General features: G+C 45.7%; 2 protein-coding genes across 2 annotated transcripts; both read right to left on the bottom strand.

Annotated features, from left to right (window-relative positions):
- Positions 1-6,672: 6,672 nt before the first annotated feature.
- On the bottom strand, positions 6,673-7,329 carry MRPL14 (mitochondrial ribosomal protein L14). The gene is given in 5 exon segments (XM_084895686.1): positions 6,673-6,916; positions 6,918-6,969; positions 6,972-7,133; positions 7,136-7,154; positions 7,158-7,329. Coding segments are annotated over 5 exon segments (420 nt in total). The 5' UTR covers positions 7,245-7,329; the 3' UTR covers positions 6,673-6,816.
- Positions 7,330-12,688: 5,359 nt separating this feature from the next.
- On the bottom strand, positions 12,689-14,224 carry RPS29 (ribosomal protein S29). Its single transcript, XM_084891060.1, has 3 exons — positions 14,064-14,224; positions 13,751-13,850; positions 12,689-12,781 (listed from the first exon to the last, which is right to left on the bottom strand). Exons 1-3 carry the CDS (start codon positions 14,123-14,125, stop codon positions 12,773-12,775), a joined length of 171 nt encoding a protein of 56 aa, XP_084747186.1. The 5' UTR covers positions 14,126-14,224; the 3' UTR covers positions 12,689-12,772.

The raw sequence follows: 14,224 nt of genomic DNA, 5'->3' as shown, positions 1-14,224 counted from the left end.
TTCCTCTGTGGATGGCACAGTGTCTCCATCAAAGGGCCTGGATTAAGGCCAAAAGTTCTGGAACTGTGCCCAAATAGTGTGGTCCAAGGTGACTACCACTGCCCCTGCATATCAGGTCCCATCCTGAACGTAACTGCTCCCATCCGTGAACAGTACCTTGTTGTCTGTTACCTCTGTGCAGTCAGGAATGGGTTCCCTCATCATCATCTGGAAGCAGGCTGACAGGGTTGATGGTCAGAGTCTTATGAATCCAGACACAGGGCTGGTCCAGGAGAAAAGCCTGACCCATCCAGGTTAGCTCCTGGTCCAGAGTCCGCTTATCTGCCTCCTTCCTTCACCAGCAATGCTGTGGTGGCCACTGCCTGGGAGCACGCTGGCCACCCTGCTGCCACAGGGTCCAATCTCTTAGACAGATAGGCAACAGGTCTCTTCCAGGGGCCTAGAGTCTGAATGAGAACCCCTTTGGCAATGCCTCTTACCTCACTCACGTAGAGGTGGAAGGGCTCCACGTCGTCCGGCAAGGCTAGGGCAGCTGCTGAGATGAGAGCCTTCTTTAGCTCCTCAAAGATCCGTTGTTCCACTTTGGACCAGTTCAACAGCTGCATTCCCCCAGTACGTGTTCCTTCCGAGGACCACAGTCCTTCTTGATGTCCAAGGAAAACAGGCAATTTGTCCGGTGGCTTCCTGGGCTGATGTACGGGTCCTATTGGCTCTCTCAAGACTAAATAGGGTGCCCCAATGCCCATCAGGAAACTAACAGGCTTGCCTCGCCTAGCTAACCTGCCAGGACATAATCTTTATAATTTTTATAAAAATCTTATCTTCCAAAAATACATAACCATGCCTCAAATTTTAAAGAAAAGGCAAGGGAGGAGGGAGCAGGTCCAGTACCTGTTCCCAGGCCTCTCGAAATTTAAAATGCCACATTTTTCCTACAGATACAGATCTATCAGCATTTCTAAGCCCCTCTACTCCCCCCACGCAGAACATCGGTGAAAATTGTCCAAGCAGTCTTGGGGGGTTAAATCATACAAATAATTGTTTTCACATTGTTTTAACACAATTCTAAATAAATTATAAACCTTTGTGATGAAGTCTACTTAAACCTATAAAGTAGATACACATGACTGAAAGTAAAAATGATTCCCAAAGTTTAAACAAAATACAAGATGCAGGTACAAGCCCAAATTCAACAGCAATGGCATATGAGAAAAGCAAAACAAAACAAATCAAATATAAAAGTTTCATGTTACATTAAACATTACTTCAGAAAAACTGACTTAAAATAATTTTTTAAGTGTAAGCATTACATACTTTTTCATCTGACAAATGAGAATAAATCAACCCTTGAGATTTTCGATCATTACTGCTTATTCTTAACACATATAATACAGTTTAGTCTGCCATATTCTAGGCATCTAGTTACTGCAATTAACTTTTCCTAATTCAATTTATACTTTGAGCTTTTAAAGCTGGCAAGTCAAATATATTTGGCATTTTTTTAGATTAATAACATTACATTTCTAATACATCCTGCTTATTTAGGGTAAAGTTTCAGCAACAAATCTAATCATACAGTTTTTTCAGATCTCAAATTTTTTTTTTCTGAAGTTCAAACAAAGCACTAATAATCTCTTTGTAGGAGAGCTAATAGTCTTGCGCTCTCCGGCCTCCCCTAGACCTCTCCACACCAGAGGCAGTTTACTAGGATTTAAGACAATGTCAGTAAATCATAGGTCAATCACAATTCATACTTAAGTAGCTATATGACTCTGCTTAGTTGATACCAATGACAAGGAAGACTAACCATTGTGGGCTGCTTCACCACCAATCACCTGCTGCTGGAGCAGCATTTCAAATGCAAATGAACACATTCTTTACCTGAAGCCTCTCAGCCATCTGCCTCAAGGCTGGGAATTTCAAAAGCTGCTTACAATGACTTGGGAAACTAGTTTTAATTTATCTCCCGGTTATCTTCACCATTTTTAAACCTCATTCTGGCTCATTCTGTACACAAAAAAGTTTTAAGCACAGCCCAAAACTATGCGCACTCGTTTTGAACTGGCCTTTTCACTTTACTGAGCACAGAGATTCGCCCTTGAGCTCTTCTCCAGTACCCGATGTCGCCAGGGACCAGATGCCTCCATGCCGGCCCAGGCCACCAGAGCCCAGGCCCCCGGAGCGAGGCTGCTGCCACTGCAGCCCCAGCCACGCTACTCAGGCGGCCCCCAGAGAGAAAGCGCGGGTCGCCCCAGCGGCTTCCCGGCTCCACTTCCCCTTCTCCGGGCAGCCAGCAAATTAACCCAGGTGCCTGCTCCCCGAGCCAGGCCACCACTGCCCAGCCATGCTCCAACGCGCAGACTGAGCCCCGCAGGAGCACCCCCTCCGACCCAACGCCGCCAGGGGGCCCCGCACCGCCACGCCGACCACACTTCGCCGGCTCCATCCTGGGGCGCCATGTCGCCCACAGATACCAAACTCAGACCTGGGAAAGGCTCACTTTCCACAGGTGAGGCAACGGCTCACGCCGCTCACCTCGTCCTGGAGAGGATTCATTCCTCTCCCCATGAGGGTCCCTCTAGGGCCCTCCAGGGAGGTCAGAACGTCTTCTGATCCTCCTGCCCGTGGCCTTCCTGGTGCGTCCACCAGGCGTTTTCGGGCACCAATTCCATGAGGGGTTTTACGTCCCTCCAGAGCGCTCACACACCTACCGCGGCCAGTCAGACTCTCCGGATTGGGGTCCACTATGGTCCTGGGTGGGGATCCCCGACGAGTTCCCCCATATGTTATGCCCAGACTTCGTGATCCCCAAGGACCACCAGGGAGCCAAGTCCGATGCAATAAACAAAAGAGCCTTCACCATGCTAGCATGTGCTCCTCCCACCCACGCCGGCAGCATGGCGGAAGAGAGCGAATTTCTCCCAGTCCAGGGGTTTTGAGGGCTAGGGATAACTCCGCCCTGCGGGGGTGGAGTCGGGAGCTCATCCTTGCCCCGCCCTGCCCTCTCAGTACTAATGCCCAACCAAATTCAAGTCATTACCAAATCTGCTCATTTATTCATTCAACAAGTTTTACTGCATGCTTGTCCTGTGAAATGCTGCCAGGCACTCTCAGGATCCAAACAGTGGAGTCAATTCAGAGACCACTAAACATGGCTCTAAATCAAGCATGTCAAACTCAAAAACTAACTCGGGCCAAATAAACAAGGTTTGAATTTATGTAGGCTGCAAAAAAAACAAAAGCTTCAAATTTCATACAAATGTAGGTTTATTTCAATAGAGACATGCTGAATACAAAGAGCTGAAATAAATGAGTAATTGTAAACATAAAATAGAACATTTTAATGAAAATTAATATTTTTTCTTGAACATTAACTTACCAAATACTGAATAACTACACAAATTACTAAGTGCAACATGCCCTGACCAGTTTGGCTCAGTGGATAGTGTCAGTCTGTGGACTCAAGGGTCCAGAATTCGATTCTGGTCCAGGGCACGTGCCTTGGTTGCAACCACATACCCAGTAGGGAGTGTGCAGGAGGTAGCTGATCAATGTTTCTCTCATCATCTCATCAGTGTTTCTTTTTCTTTTTAAAAAAAATATGTTTTATTGATTTTTAACAGAGAGAAAGAGAGAGGGATAGAGAGTTAGAAACATCGATGAGAAAGAATCATCGATCAGCTGCCTCTTACACACCCCCTACTGGGGATGTGCCCATAACCAAGGTACATGCCCTTGACCAGAATTGAACCTGGGACCTTTCAGTCCACAGGCCTACACTCTATCCACTGAGCCAAACCGGTTTCGGCTTATCAATGTTTCTAACTCTCTATCCCTCTCCCGTCCTCTCTGTAAAAAAAATCAATACAATATATATTTTTTTTAAAATAAGTGCAATGCACCATTGGTCGAGGACAATAAGGGGATGGGGGCATGAGTGGAGGAGTGGAGGATTGGAATGGGGGTTGAGGACAAATATGTGATACCTTAATAAAGAAATTTTTAAAAATAAATAAATAAGTGCAATGCAAATAAACCTATTTTTCTTGTTCTCCAAAATCGATATATTTCCTGTTGCACATACCAAACAAGTCAGTCCAAGACTAATGACATGGCAATTGACTGCTAAAATATTCACTGCTAGTATTAGTGGAGAGAAATGGTGCACTTCCGTGTAAGGCATGTAAGGGAAATGAATGCAACACAATTATAGTAATCAGTCATTAGCAAACACTGTAGTTCATTAATAATATGTATAACAGAATACTGTAAAAATTAAGTTACAACATTTTTATTAAAACATTTCATACTGTTATATTGGCTGGGTCGCAAAAATATTTGTTGTGGCCGGAACTGATTTGGCTCAGTGGATAGAGCATTGGCCTGCGAACAAAAAGGTCCCAGGTTCGATTCCAGTCAAGGGCATGTACCTTGGTTGCGGGTATATCCCCAGTGGGGTTGTGCAAGAGGCAGCTGATCGATGATTCTCTCTCATCGATGTTTCTAACTATCCCTCTCTCTTCCTCTCTGTAAAAAATCAATAAAATATATATTTTTTAAAATATTTGTTGTGGGCCACATGCAGCCTGTGGGCTGCGACTTTGACATGCTTGCTCTAAATCATGTATTATGAGGAACAGTTGAAATAATCAGCCTGAAATAAGATTATGGGAGAACATGAGAGCCCTCGTGCCTAGATACTTAGCTTTTTTTCTTATGGAAAATACATTAGACTTGTTTTGTACAGGACCACATAAAATATCCAAGGGTGAAAACCAGTGGAAGGAAATCATAGCAACGCTAAGAACATACTTGCTAATAGTGCAACCTAAGAGCTTTTGGCAGAAGAGCAGAAGCCTAATTAGCAATATTGGTATTCGGGACAGTCTTATTTTATAGTCACCGCATACTGTACCCCTAAATAAATCTCACCTGACTATTGAAAATCAAATCACCAGTAATTTTATACTTCAAGGCAATCACCACTAACACACCAGCAGGGTGTTTTCTGTGTATTCTTCTTCTTTTTTTTTTTTTTTAATATATTTTATTGATTTTTTACAGAGAGGAAGGGAGATAGAGAGCTAGAAACGTCAATGAGAGAGAAACATCTACCAGCTGCCTCTTGCACACCCCCCACCGGGGATGTGCCCGCAACCAATGTACATGCCCTTGACCGGAATCGAACCTGGGACCTTTCAGTCCGCAGACCGACACTCCACCACTGAGTCAAACCGGTTTCGGCATTTCTGTGTATTCTTTTAACAGTGAAATTGTACTACATACACAATTTTCCGTTTCTTGAAAATTATTTCTCTAAGCTATTATATAGACTACCAGTATTTACCAAAGCTTTCTCTAGTTGTTGGACATTTACAATTTAATAACTGTTCTCAAAGCACACTACCTTGGTTCAATCTCAGACTGCGCAATCCTGGGAAGAGTTATTCTTTGTGCTTTATTTGTAAAATGGGGTTATACCTGAGTTGTATTAAAGCTATTTATTTATTTATTTTTTAAATATATTTTATTGATTTTGTACAGAGAGGAAGGGAGAGAGATAGAGAGTTAGAAACATCAATGAGAGAGAGTCATCAATCAGCTGTCTCTTGCACACCCCCCACTGGGGATATGCCCGCAACCAAGGTACATGCCCTTGTCTGGAATCGAACCCGGGACCCTTCAGTCCCCAAGCTGATGCTCTATCCACTGAGCCAAACCGGTCCCGGCTAAAGCTATTTATGTAAAGCAATTAACAGTGCCTACCATAGAGCATGCACTCAAAAAACTTAATCAATATAGGTAAAAGCCTAAAACTCAGTGGTGAAAATTTTTGACTTAGAAACAAATCAAGATTTCTGGCTGTCCCTGGAGCAGCCGGTTTGGGAGCAGCCAGGCCCGGAGCAGCAGCAGCCGAGCCCGGAGCAGTTGAGCATGGTGCGGCGGCAGCCGGGCCTGGAGCATCCATACCCAGAGCATCCATGTCGGGAGCAGCCATGCCGGGAGCAGCCAGGCCTGCAGCAGCGGCAGCCAGGCCTGAAGCAGCCAGGCCCGGAGCGGCCAGGCCCGAAGCAGCCTAGTCCAGAGCAGCTTGCTCCTCACCTGCCCATGCCTCAGGGCTGCTTCTCAGACATGGCTGGAAAGTTTTGGGGGAACTTGAGGGTCTGCTAAATCAAGTGATGAAGGCTTAGATCTGGATGTGTTGAGTTGTTGTAGCGCTGGGGTGTTGATCTATGAGTGCCTTGTGTGGGGTCTGGATGAGGTTGGTTGATCTATTTGGATAGGTCTTTTATGTGAAGTGTATTCTTGGGAATGTGGAGGTATTATTGATTTGAGAAAATGCTAAGTAATTGATTTGCTACCTGAAAAATTTAAAATTCTGAAAGTTTGCCGAAACCGGTTTGGCTCAATGGATAGAGCGTCGGCTTGAGGACTGAAAGGTCCCGGGTTCGATTTCGGTCAAGGGCATGTACCTTGGTTGCGGGCATATCCCCAGTGGGGGGTGTGCAAGAGGCAGCTGATTGATGACTCTCTCTCATCGATGTTTCTAACTCTCTCTCTCCCTTCCTCTGTACAAAATCAATAAAATATATTTTAAATTAATTAATTAATTAATTAAGTTCTGAAAGTTTAAGGTCTCTTGCCAAAAAGGTTTTAAAGCTAACACCTTAATTTTATTTATTTATTTATTTATTTATTTATTTAGACACATGTGAACATGTTTATTTCTCACAGGACACTGTTCCCCAGCCACGGGACCCCACGCTCCCCTCCGGAACTGCTCCCCCGTGAGCCCCGCGGTGGCGGCGGCTCCGCTCACACAAAGTTCTGCGCGATGGCCAGCACCTTGGAGAACTCACCTTCCCTGCGGCGCAGCCTGGTGGGGATGGGCATCTTAATGCGGGTGCCCACGGGGATTGTCCTCGATGAGGACCACGTTGTTGGAGTCGAACCGGGGCGTCATCCGGGGCCGGGCATGCAGTGCCCCACGATGAGCGCCTTTTTCTTCTGCCCCTTGATGGCCAGTATGCGGTCGCCCACCTTGCCCACCCCGTTCTTGTTGTAGACGTGGATACAGCGGGGAGGGCGGTGGTTCGGCGTGTTCCCCAGGGCGCTGTTGTCCACCACGCGCACCGCGTCATCTTCTGAATCGCTCAGAGGGTCCCAGTGGTGCTGAAATAGCGCCGGCCGAGGCCGCTGCTGATGTGGGTGAGAGGGCCCCTGAGCCCAGTCAGGAAAGCCATGGGATCCCAAGAGGGCAAATCTGCTCTCGCCACCCCGGAATCTCCCGCTGCGGGCCCCTCCAGCCCAGCGCCTCCCCCTCCCCCCCCCGCCCCCCCCCTGGCTTTTCCGTTCGCCTGCACCCGCAAACACCTTAATTTTAATGGAGAAAGGGGAGGACATGCCCTTCCCACCCAGAACAGGTAATCCAATTCCAGCCAGCAGCTATCTTTAAACAATATGTTCATTTACATTTGAATGGCTACGCCTTTTGATAGCCCAAGGGCAAGTTTACATGTAAACAAGTTTGCTTCTCAGTTCCCAGGGCAGAAAAAACAAGGTTTAAAATTATTAGATTTTAAAATTTATTCTTAAAAATATAAAAGTTTATTAATTTAAAAAAATGAAGGAAATTAAAAAACCTGATGAACAATATTAACTGTTGATTATAGTAGAATCAGAGATATGGGAGGGGAGTGGACTGACAATTTTCGGGGAAAAGGGGAGTGGTGAATGCGGGAAGAGACTGAACATAAACTGTGCACCTATGGATGGGGTCAATGGGGGTTGGGAACCTGGTGGAGGGGGGAAAAATGAGGAACTTTTGTAATAATATAAACAATAAAGATTGATTTAAAATAAATTAAATAAATTAAAAAATAGCTATTGGGGGGGAGGATCCAAGATGGCTGCACAGGTAAACACCTAACCACAGCCCCACATAAGAATTTCAATAAAATACAACTAAAATATAAAATGGACATTGCCCAGAGCTACAGGAAGTCGACTGACTGAAAATTCTACAACAAGAAGGAAAGAGAAAACCAGAAAGAAAATCAGAGGAGCTGTAAAAGCCTAAGGTACGGAGACATGCGCGCACATGGAGAGGACCGAGCCGGAGAGGAGGGGGAGGCTGAGTTCCTTGCTGGCGTTCTCTGGCAGGAAGGAAATAAAAGCCCCAGACTGGGATAAACCTCAGAACCGACAGCGCTGAGCCCCAGTTCTAGGCCAGACCCTGGGGACCCAGGCTCAAACAGAGGGAAACGAAGCTGTGAGGCGGAATCCCAGGGGAGAGGCAAAAAGCAGAGCCCCCTGAGTCGCGCACATTGCGTGCAGAGGACGGAATGTTGACTCTGATGCTAGACTGCCCTAGCCGGAAGGAGACAAAAGCTCCAGTCTGGGAAGAACGCAATGAGGAGCGGGAACTGCTGCCGGGCACCAGCAAGCTGGGCACCAGCAAGGAGCCAGGCGACAGGGCCCCTGTGGGGGGGAGGTGCCGCTGGCCCCTCGACCGCTGATCTCGGGCCACGGAGCCGAGGCCGGGGGCTGCTTCCTGGGTGGCGCCAACCCCGGCAACAGGCTGAAGCCACGCAGAAGGCCACGGAGAACAAAGGGGCGCCACAGGCCAGCCTGCTGAGCTTCTAGGACGAGGAGGAAGAAACCGAAGAAGTTTTCAATGTGAAGAAATCAAGTTATAGAAAAGATAGTAAAATTACTTAAGAAAGAATAAAAAGATCTTGAAAAATCAAAGATTAAGACAGAACTCAACTCAGCCAACATTGCAACATAAATGCGTTTTTTTTAAAAAAAAAAAAAAGACAGAACGTTGGAGCAGCAGCGGCAAGGCCGAGTGGCCAGGCCCAGGGCAGTGGCAGCAGGGTTCAGAGCAGCAGCAGCCAGAACCATAACAGCAACAGCCAGGCCCAGAGCAGCCGGGTGGGGAGCAGCCAGGCCCAGAGCAGCAGCAGTCAAGCCCGGAGCAGCCAGGCCGGGAGCGGCCAGGCCCGAAGCAGCCGGGCCTGGAACAACCAGGTCGGGAGCAGGTGATTGTGGAGCAGACCAGAGCAACAGAGGCCAGGCCAGAAGCCCGGAATCAGCAGAGCCCGGAACAGCTCGCTCCTCGCCTGCCCATGCCCCAGGGCTGCTCCTCAGACATGGCTAGAAACTTTTGGGGGAACTTGAGGGTCTGTTGAATCAAGTGATGAGGGCTTAGATCTGTATGTGTTGTTATTGTAGTGCTGGGATGTTGATCTGTGAGTGCCTTGTGAGGGGTCTGGATGAGGTTGATCTATTTGGAGGTGTCCTTTGTGTGAAGTGTATCCTTGGGCATTTCTCAATAGTTGATTTGAGAAAATACTGAGTAATTGATTTGCTACCTGGAAAATTTAAAGTTCTGAAAGTTTGAGGTGTCTTGCCAAGGAGGGGTTTTAAAGCTGACACCTTAATTTCGATGGAGAAAGGGAAGGACAGGCCCGTCCCACCCAGAACAGGTGGTCCAATTCCAACCAGCAGCTATCTTTAAACAATGTGTTCATTTACATTTGATAGCCTAAGGGCAAGTTTTGATAGCCTTTTGATAGCCTAAGGGCAAGTTTACATGTAGGCAAGTTTGCTTCTCAGTTCCCAGGGCAGAAAAAACAAGGTTTGGGATTATTGGATTTTAAAATTTATTCTTAAAATATGGGGGTTTATTAATAATAATAATAAAAAAAAAAAAAAAAAAAAAAAAAAAAAAAAAAAACCGAGGTTGGAGGACCTGATGAACAATACTAACTTTTGATTGCGGTAGAATTGGGGATACGGGAGGGGAGTGGACTGACAATCTCGGGGGAAGAGGGGAGTGGTGGTGCGGGAAGAGACTGACCATGAACTGTGCACCTATGGATGAGGACGGTGGGGGGTGGGGAAGGAGCAGAGGGTGGGGTGGGAACCTGGTGGAGGGGGGAAGAAATGAGGAACCTTTGTAATAATGTGAACAATAAAGATTGATTTTAAAAAATTAATTAAAAAATAATATAAAAAAAGATTACTGGCTGTCTTTCATGGAAAATAAAGCTTTGTCTAACACAATCTTGGAGTGGGTGGGGGACTCTGAACCTTTGTGTTTGAGCTATTTTACAACTTCAAAAGTTGTATATAAATGTTTTTGGGTTTTTTTTTAGTAGAAAAACAGGCAATAATTTACTGACTGCAGCAAAAACACAGAAGAGTGGAACAAGAAAGGGCTTAGAACCAACAGGAGAGCCAAACCTAGGCTGGCTCTCTGGAAAGTCCCAGAAAAAGGCCCTGGAGACAGGTTCAGGGAGTTAGCATGAGATGAGCCACTGCTCATTGTTCCCCTGCTGAGGGGTCCCTTGGAGTTTGGAAGATACATGTCAGTGGGGAAGGGGAGAGGGATAATAACAGCAGTGCATGTTCCCTGGAGGGAGAGCCCACAAATGATTCTTGTCCAGACACCCAAATTCTGACTGGTAGATAGTAACTTATCTCCCCTGCTGAAAAAGCCAAATTTAGATGTACTTTAAACTCATTTCCACATCCCTAATTCACATAGTGTGGTGCTTTGAACTCTTCTTTAAACGAAATGAAACATCTTACTAGTTAACCAATGAGCTAAATAAAATCTTTGACAGGACAAGTCCTTTAACAGGTACCATTCAGCCCTAATTTAATCATTCAAGGCAAGGAACCCAAGTCTAAGACTGTTCCAATGGTTGCTACAGTATTTTGCCATCAACACTGAACATTTTAGGTAATTTAATTCAACTCAACAAATTAGGAACTACTATTAATATACAAGGCATCATGCTATTTGTAAATATGGAAAGAAACCACAGTCCCTGCCTTCCCACTACTACCACACATACACAGGCCAGGGCATGCCAGGTTTTCCCTTCTACATATTCCCTCAGGTAACACACAATTCTTACAGCATTTACACAGCCATTCTAGACCAGTGAGTTCATCCAAAACAATCATGCTCAAATCAAACACAACTGGGATCATTTACCTAAATCACTAGATATGTAAACCTCTGAATTTTTAACAATTTTGTTTTGCCTAGCTGACCAGCTTCTTACCCAACCTGCAAGATCAGCTCCATTCCAATACCAGAAACTTTACTCCATCCTCAGCCTCTTCTCTGAATATTCTTCCCACCTTCTTACCCAGACTGAACCCTGGATCTTCCTCTTCTTAGGACTCAGTATAAGGAGCAGAGGTGGATTTCCTATGAAGCTCTTAAAACTTTGGCCTGTGTTCCTAATTCTATAAGCACCTTCAAAAGCCCCAGAAGGCACACTAGCAATGTGTTGCCAGGCTTTCAAAAATTTTGCAATAGTTTAAGTGTTAATTCCAGCTTCCTTTCAAATGTTATACTAATAAATTGTACCCAAGGCACACTTAAGACTTGATCACTTCCTACTTGTCTTCTAATATGCCAATTTTTTGGTCCTTTGGTCTAGGTTGCTGGATCCCACCTATTCTTTAATATATTTTATTGATTTTTAACAGAGAGGAAGAGAGGGACAGAGTTAGAAACATCGATGAGAATCATCGACCAGCTGCCTCCTGCACACCCCCTCCTGGGGATGTGCCCGCAATCAAGGTACATGCCCTTGACCAGAATCGAACCTGGGACCTTTCAGTCCGCAAACCGACATTCTATCCAGAGCCAAACCTGCTAGGGCGATCCCACCTATTCTTGGGAGTACCTCAGGAACAATCCCCTTCCATTTATCTACTCCCTAGACTTTAGGGCTGAGATCTCACAATCACAGGATGAAATCCCAAAGTACCAGAAACTAACTCACATTGAGGACAACCAAAGTTGCATCTCCAGCCCCAAACTCCCATAGATTCCAGAGGAATTTATATCCAAGCATACTTGAGAACTCCACATATCCAATTCAAGTTTTAAACTTATTTTGCCCCAAACTGAACTATTAACCTTACCTCAAAATCCAATTTTCAGTCCCAACTCAATCACAATTGTTGCCTTTCAGGTGCTCAGGTGCCAAAACCCTTGGAGCCACCGTTTTTGTTTCACCCACATCCATCTTCTCAAGTCACTGTTCTTGAGTACTGTAACCACTCCCTTTTATCCAAGACAAGATCAATAGCCTAAACTATCCCAAGTTTTGTTTCCCTGCTTCCACCCTTATCCCACTAAAATCTATTTTGCCCACAAAAACCTAGTGAACCTTAAAAAAACAGTTCATAGCATTCTAATCTGTTCACCAAATGGAATTATCTCAAATAACCTAACCATATCCTACACTCCAGCTTCTCACTCTGCTCCAATCACAACTTTGCTGTTCCTAAAAAGCTCTATGAATTCTCTCCCCAATAGGACCTATAGTTACCTCTGCCTGTTAAGTTCCTAGCCTACACAGGCATGGCTTCTCAGCAAATGGATTAAGACTGTAATTCAATTTTATACCATCCCCACCCTCCCCCCTCCACATGCTCAGAAATTACTGCTTTTCTCAGCAATTACATACTTCACATCTCTAACCATTGCTCCCTTTTGCAGACAGCTGTTTGAGAAATTTACAAGCTTTGCTGCATTATCCCAGAAACTAGAACTGCCACCTCTGGGCAAATGCTCAGAGCAAATTTTAGTGATAGATTTTTACAATCCCGTGACTGTTCCATTCACACAAAAAAAACACTTATATTTGAAGTGTTGTTTTTTTTATTTTATGTACAAAGAGATAGCATTGTCGTAAGGTAGATAGATGTCTTCAATGACCCATTCACAGAAGTTCCCTTAGTCCAACTGAAAGAGAAAAAAAAGCAGACAGAAAATTAATTCAAACGCTTTTAAGTATCCACTTTCCTCACAAAAGCCGACTCATTATATTAGAACTAGATGCCCGATGCTCGAAATACATGCAAGAGTAGGCCCTCCTTCCCCTGGTTACTGACACTGGCACTTGGGATATGGCTTCCCTGGCGGCCCCAGCTTCTTCCAGTCTAATGGGATATTATGCTATTATTATTATAGATTATTATTATAGATAGATGCCTACTACAAGCTGTTCCACAAACCTCAACAATCACACTTATAACTGTGAATTTCAGAATTGGTATTCTCACTTCCCTAAAAGATAACTTACCACTAGAGAAATACTACTATAAGCTAGGGAGCAGGCCTGAGTACATTATCTCATTTATTTGAAATTCCACATTAACACCAAGCACATAGTGGTCAAGGTTAAATGTCTAAGATTTTATGTCTGCCACCAAGATCTCACATTAACAATTTATACTTCCCATGTGACTAGTTTTCATATAAAAAAAGAAAATCAACTCCCAGTAACTGATTATCAGGAATTAAGCTTCACATATAGTACATTTATATTTGTAGCGCCCAGTTTATTTTCACAGGCAGAAACTGAGCTTTAAGTTCTCATCCGGCTCCAATCTCAAGCTCACTGCAGTATAGAATCCCATTCAACATTTCAGGGCAGTAGTCAACACACATATATGTGTCTAGGCACAATTAAAGATATCTACAAGGTTCTGAAGTGATTTTTATCCAGCATAATACATGGCACCTAGAACTGGCAGAGCTGGGTAAACTGGAGCGAGGGCCTCGCCCTCCCTATTCTCTTAGCCCGACTGCCAGAACTCTGCAGCGCCGCGCGCCGCCGTTCCAGCGAAGCGGAGGAGCGCGGCCCGCCGGCGGCTCCCAGGAGCGCCGCACCCCGGCCGCCGGCGCAGGCGGGCACGGCGGCGGCCGTACCTTAATGAAGCCGATGTCCTTGGCGTACTGGCGGAAACACTGGCGGCACATGTTGAGGCCGTACTTCCGGATCAGGCCGTGGCGGTTGGAGCAGACGCGGCTGTAGGGAGAGATGGCATTACGACAGGTCGCAGAAAAGAAAGGATCCCGCGCTCGGGAGGCCACCATCCGCACCGCCGCCTTCCCGAGGCCTGAAATGGCGGCGGCCCGGCTCCGAGCGGCCTCCCCGCAACGCGCGGCCTGCGAGTTCTACACTCGACTTCAAGCAACGCCCCAGAACAAACCTCTTCTAAAGCCGCACTCCCTTTCTTACCAAGAGCGAGAGCCCTGACCGAATTTCCTCGGATGGCTCCAGTAGAGTTGCTGGTGACCCATCTTGCTCACTTGGTAGCAACGAGGCAAAAGGGAAGAAGCAGCGCACGCATGCGTTCTTGATATTTTGGGAACAGTCTCCCAGAATGCAGTGCTGACACA

This window comes from Pipistrellus hanaki (genome assembly GCF_964339955.1).
Source record: "Pipistrellus hanaki genome assembly, chromosome: 1".
NCBI lineage: Eukaryota > Metazoa > Chordata > Mammalia > Chiroptera > Vespertilionidae > Pipistrellus > Pipistrellus hanaki.
The sequence above is the reverse complement of the archived record's forward strand: the minus strand, read 5'-3'. Positions and strand labels throughout refer to the sequence as shown.

What these genes read in the sequence shown, in the direction of transcription:
- RPS29 (XM_084891060.1), bottom strand. Translation starts at nt 14,125, where the DNA reads ATGGGTCACCAGCAACTCTACTGGAGCCATCCGAGGAAATTCGGTCAG. An exon ending in GGTCAGGGCTCTCGCTCTTG is followed by an intron (nt 13,851 to 14,063) that starts GTAAGAAAGGGA and finishes CTCTCCCTACAG; the next exon opens with CCGCGTCTGCTCCAACCGCC.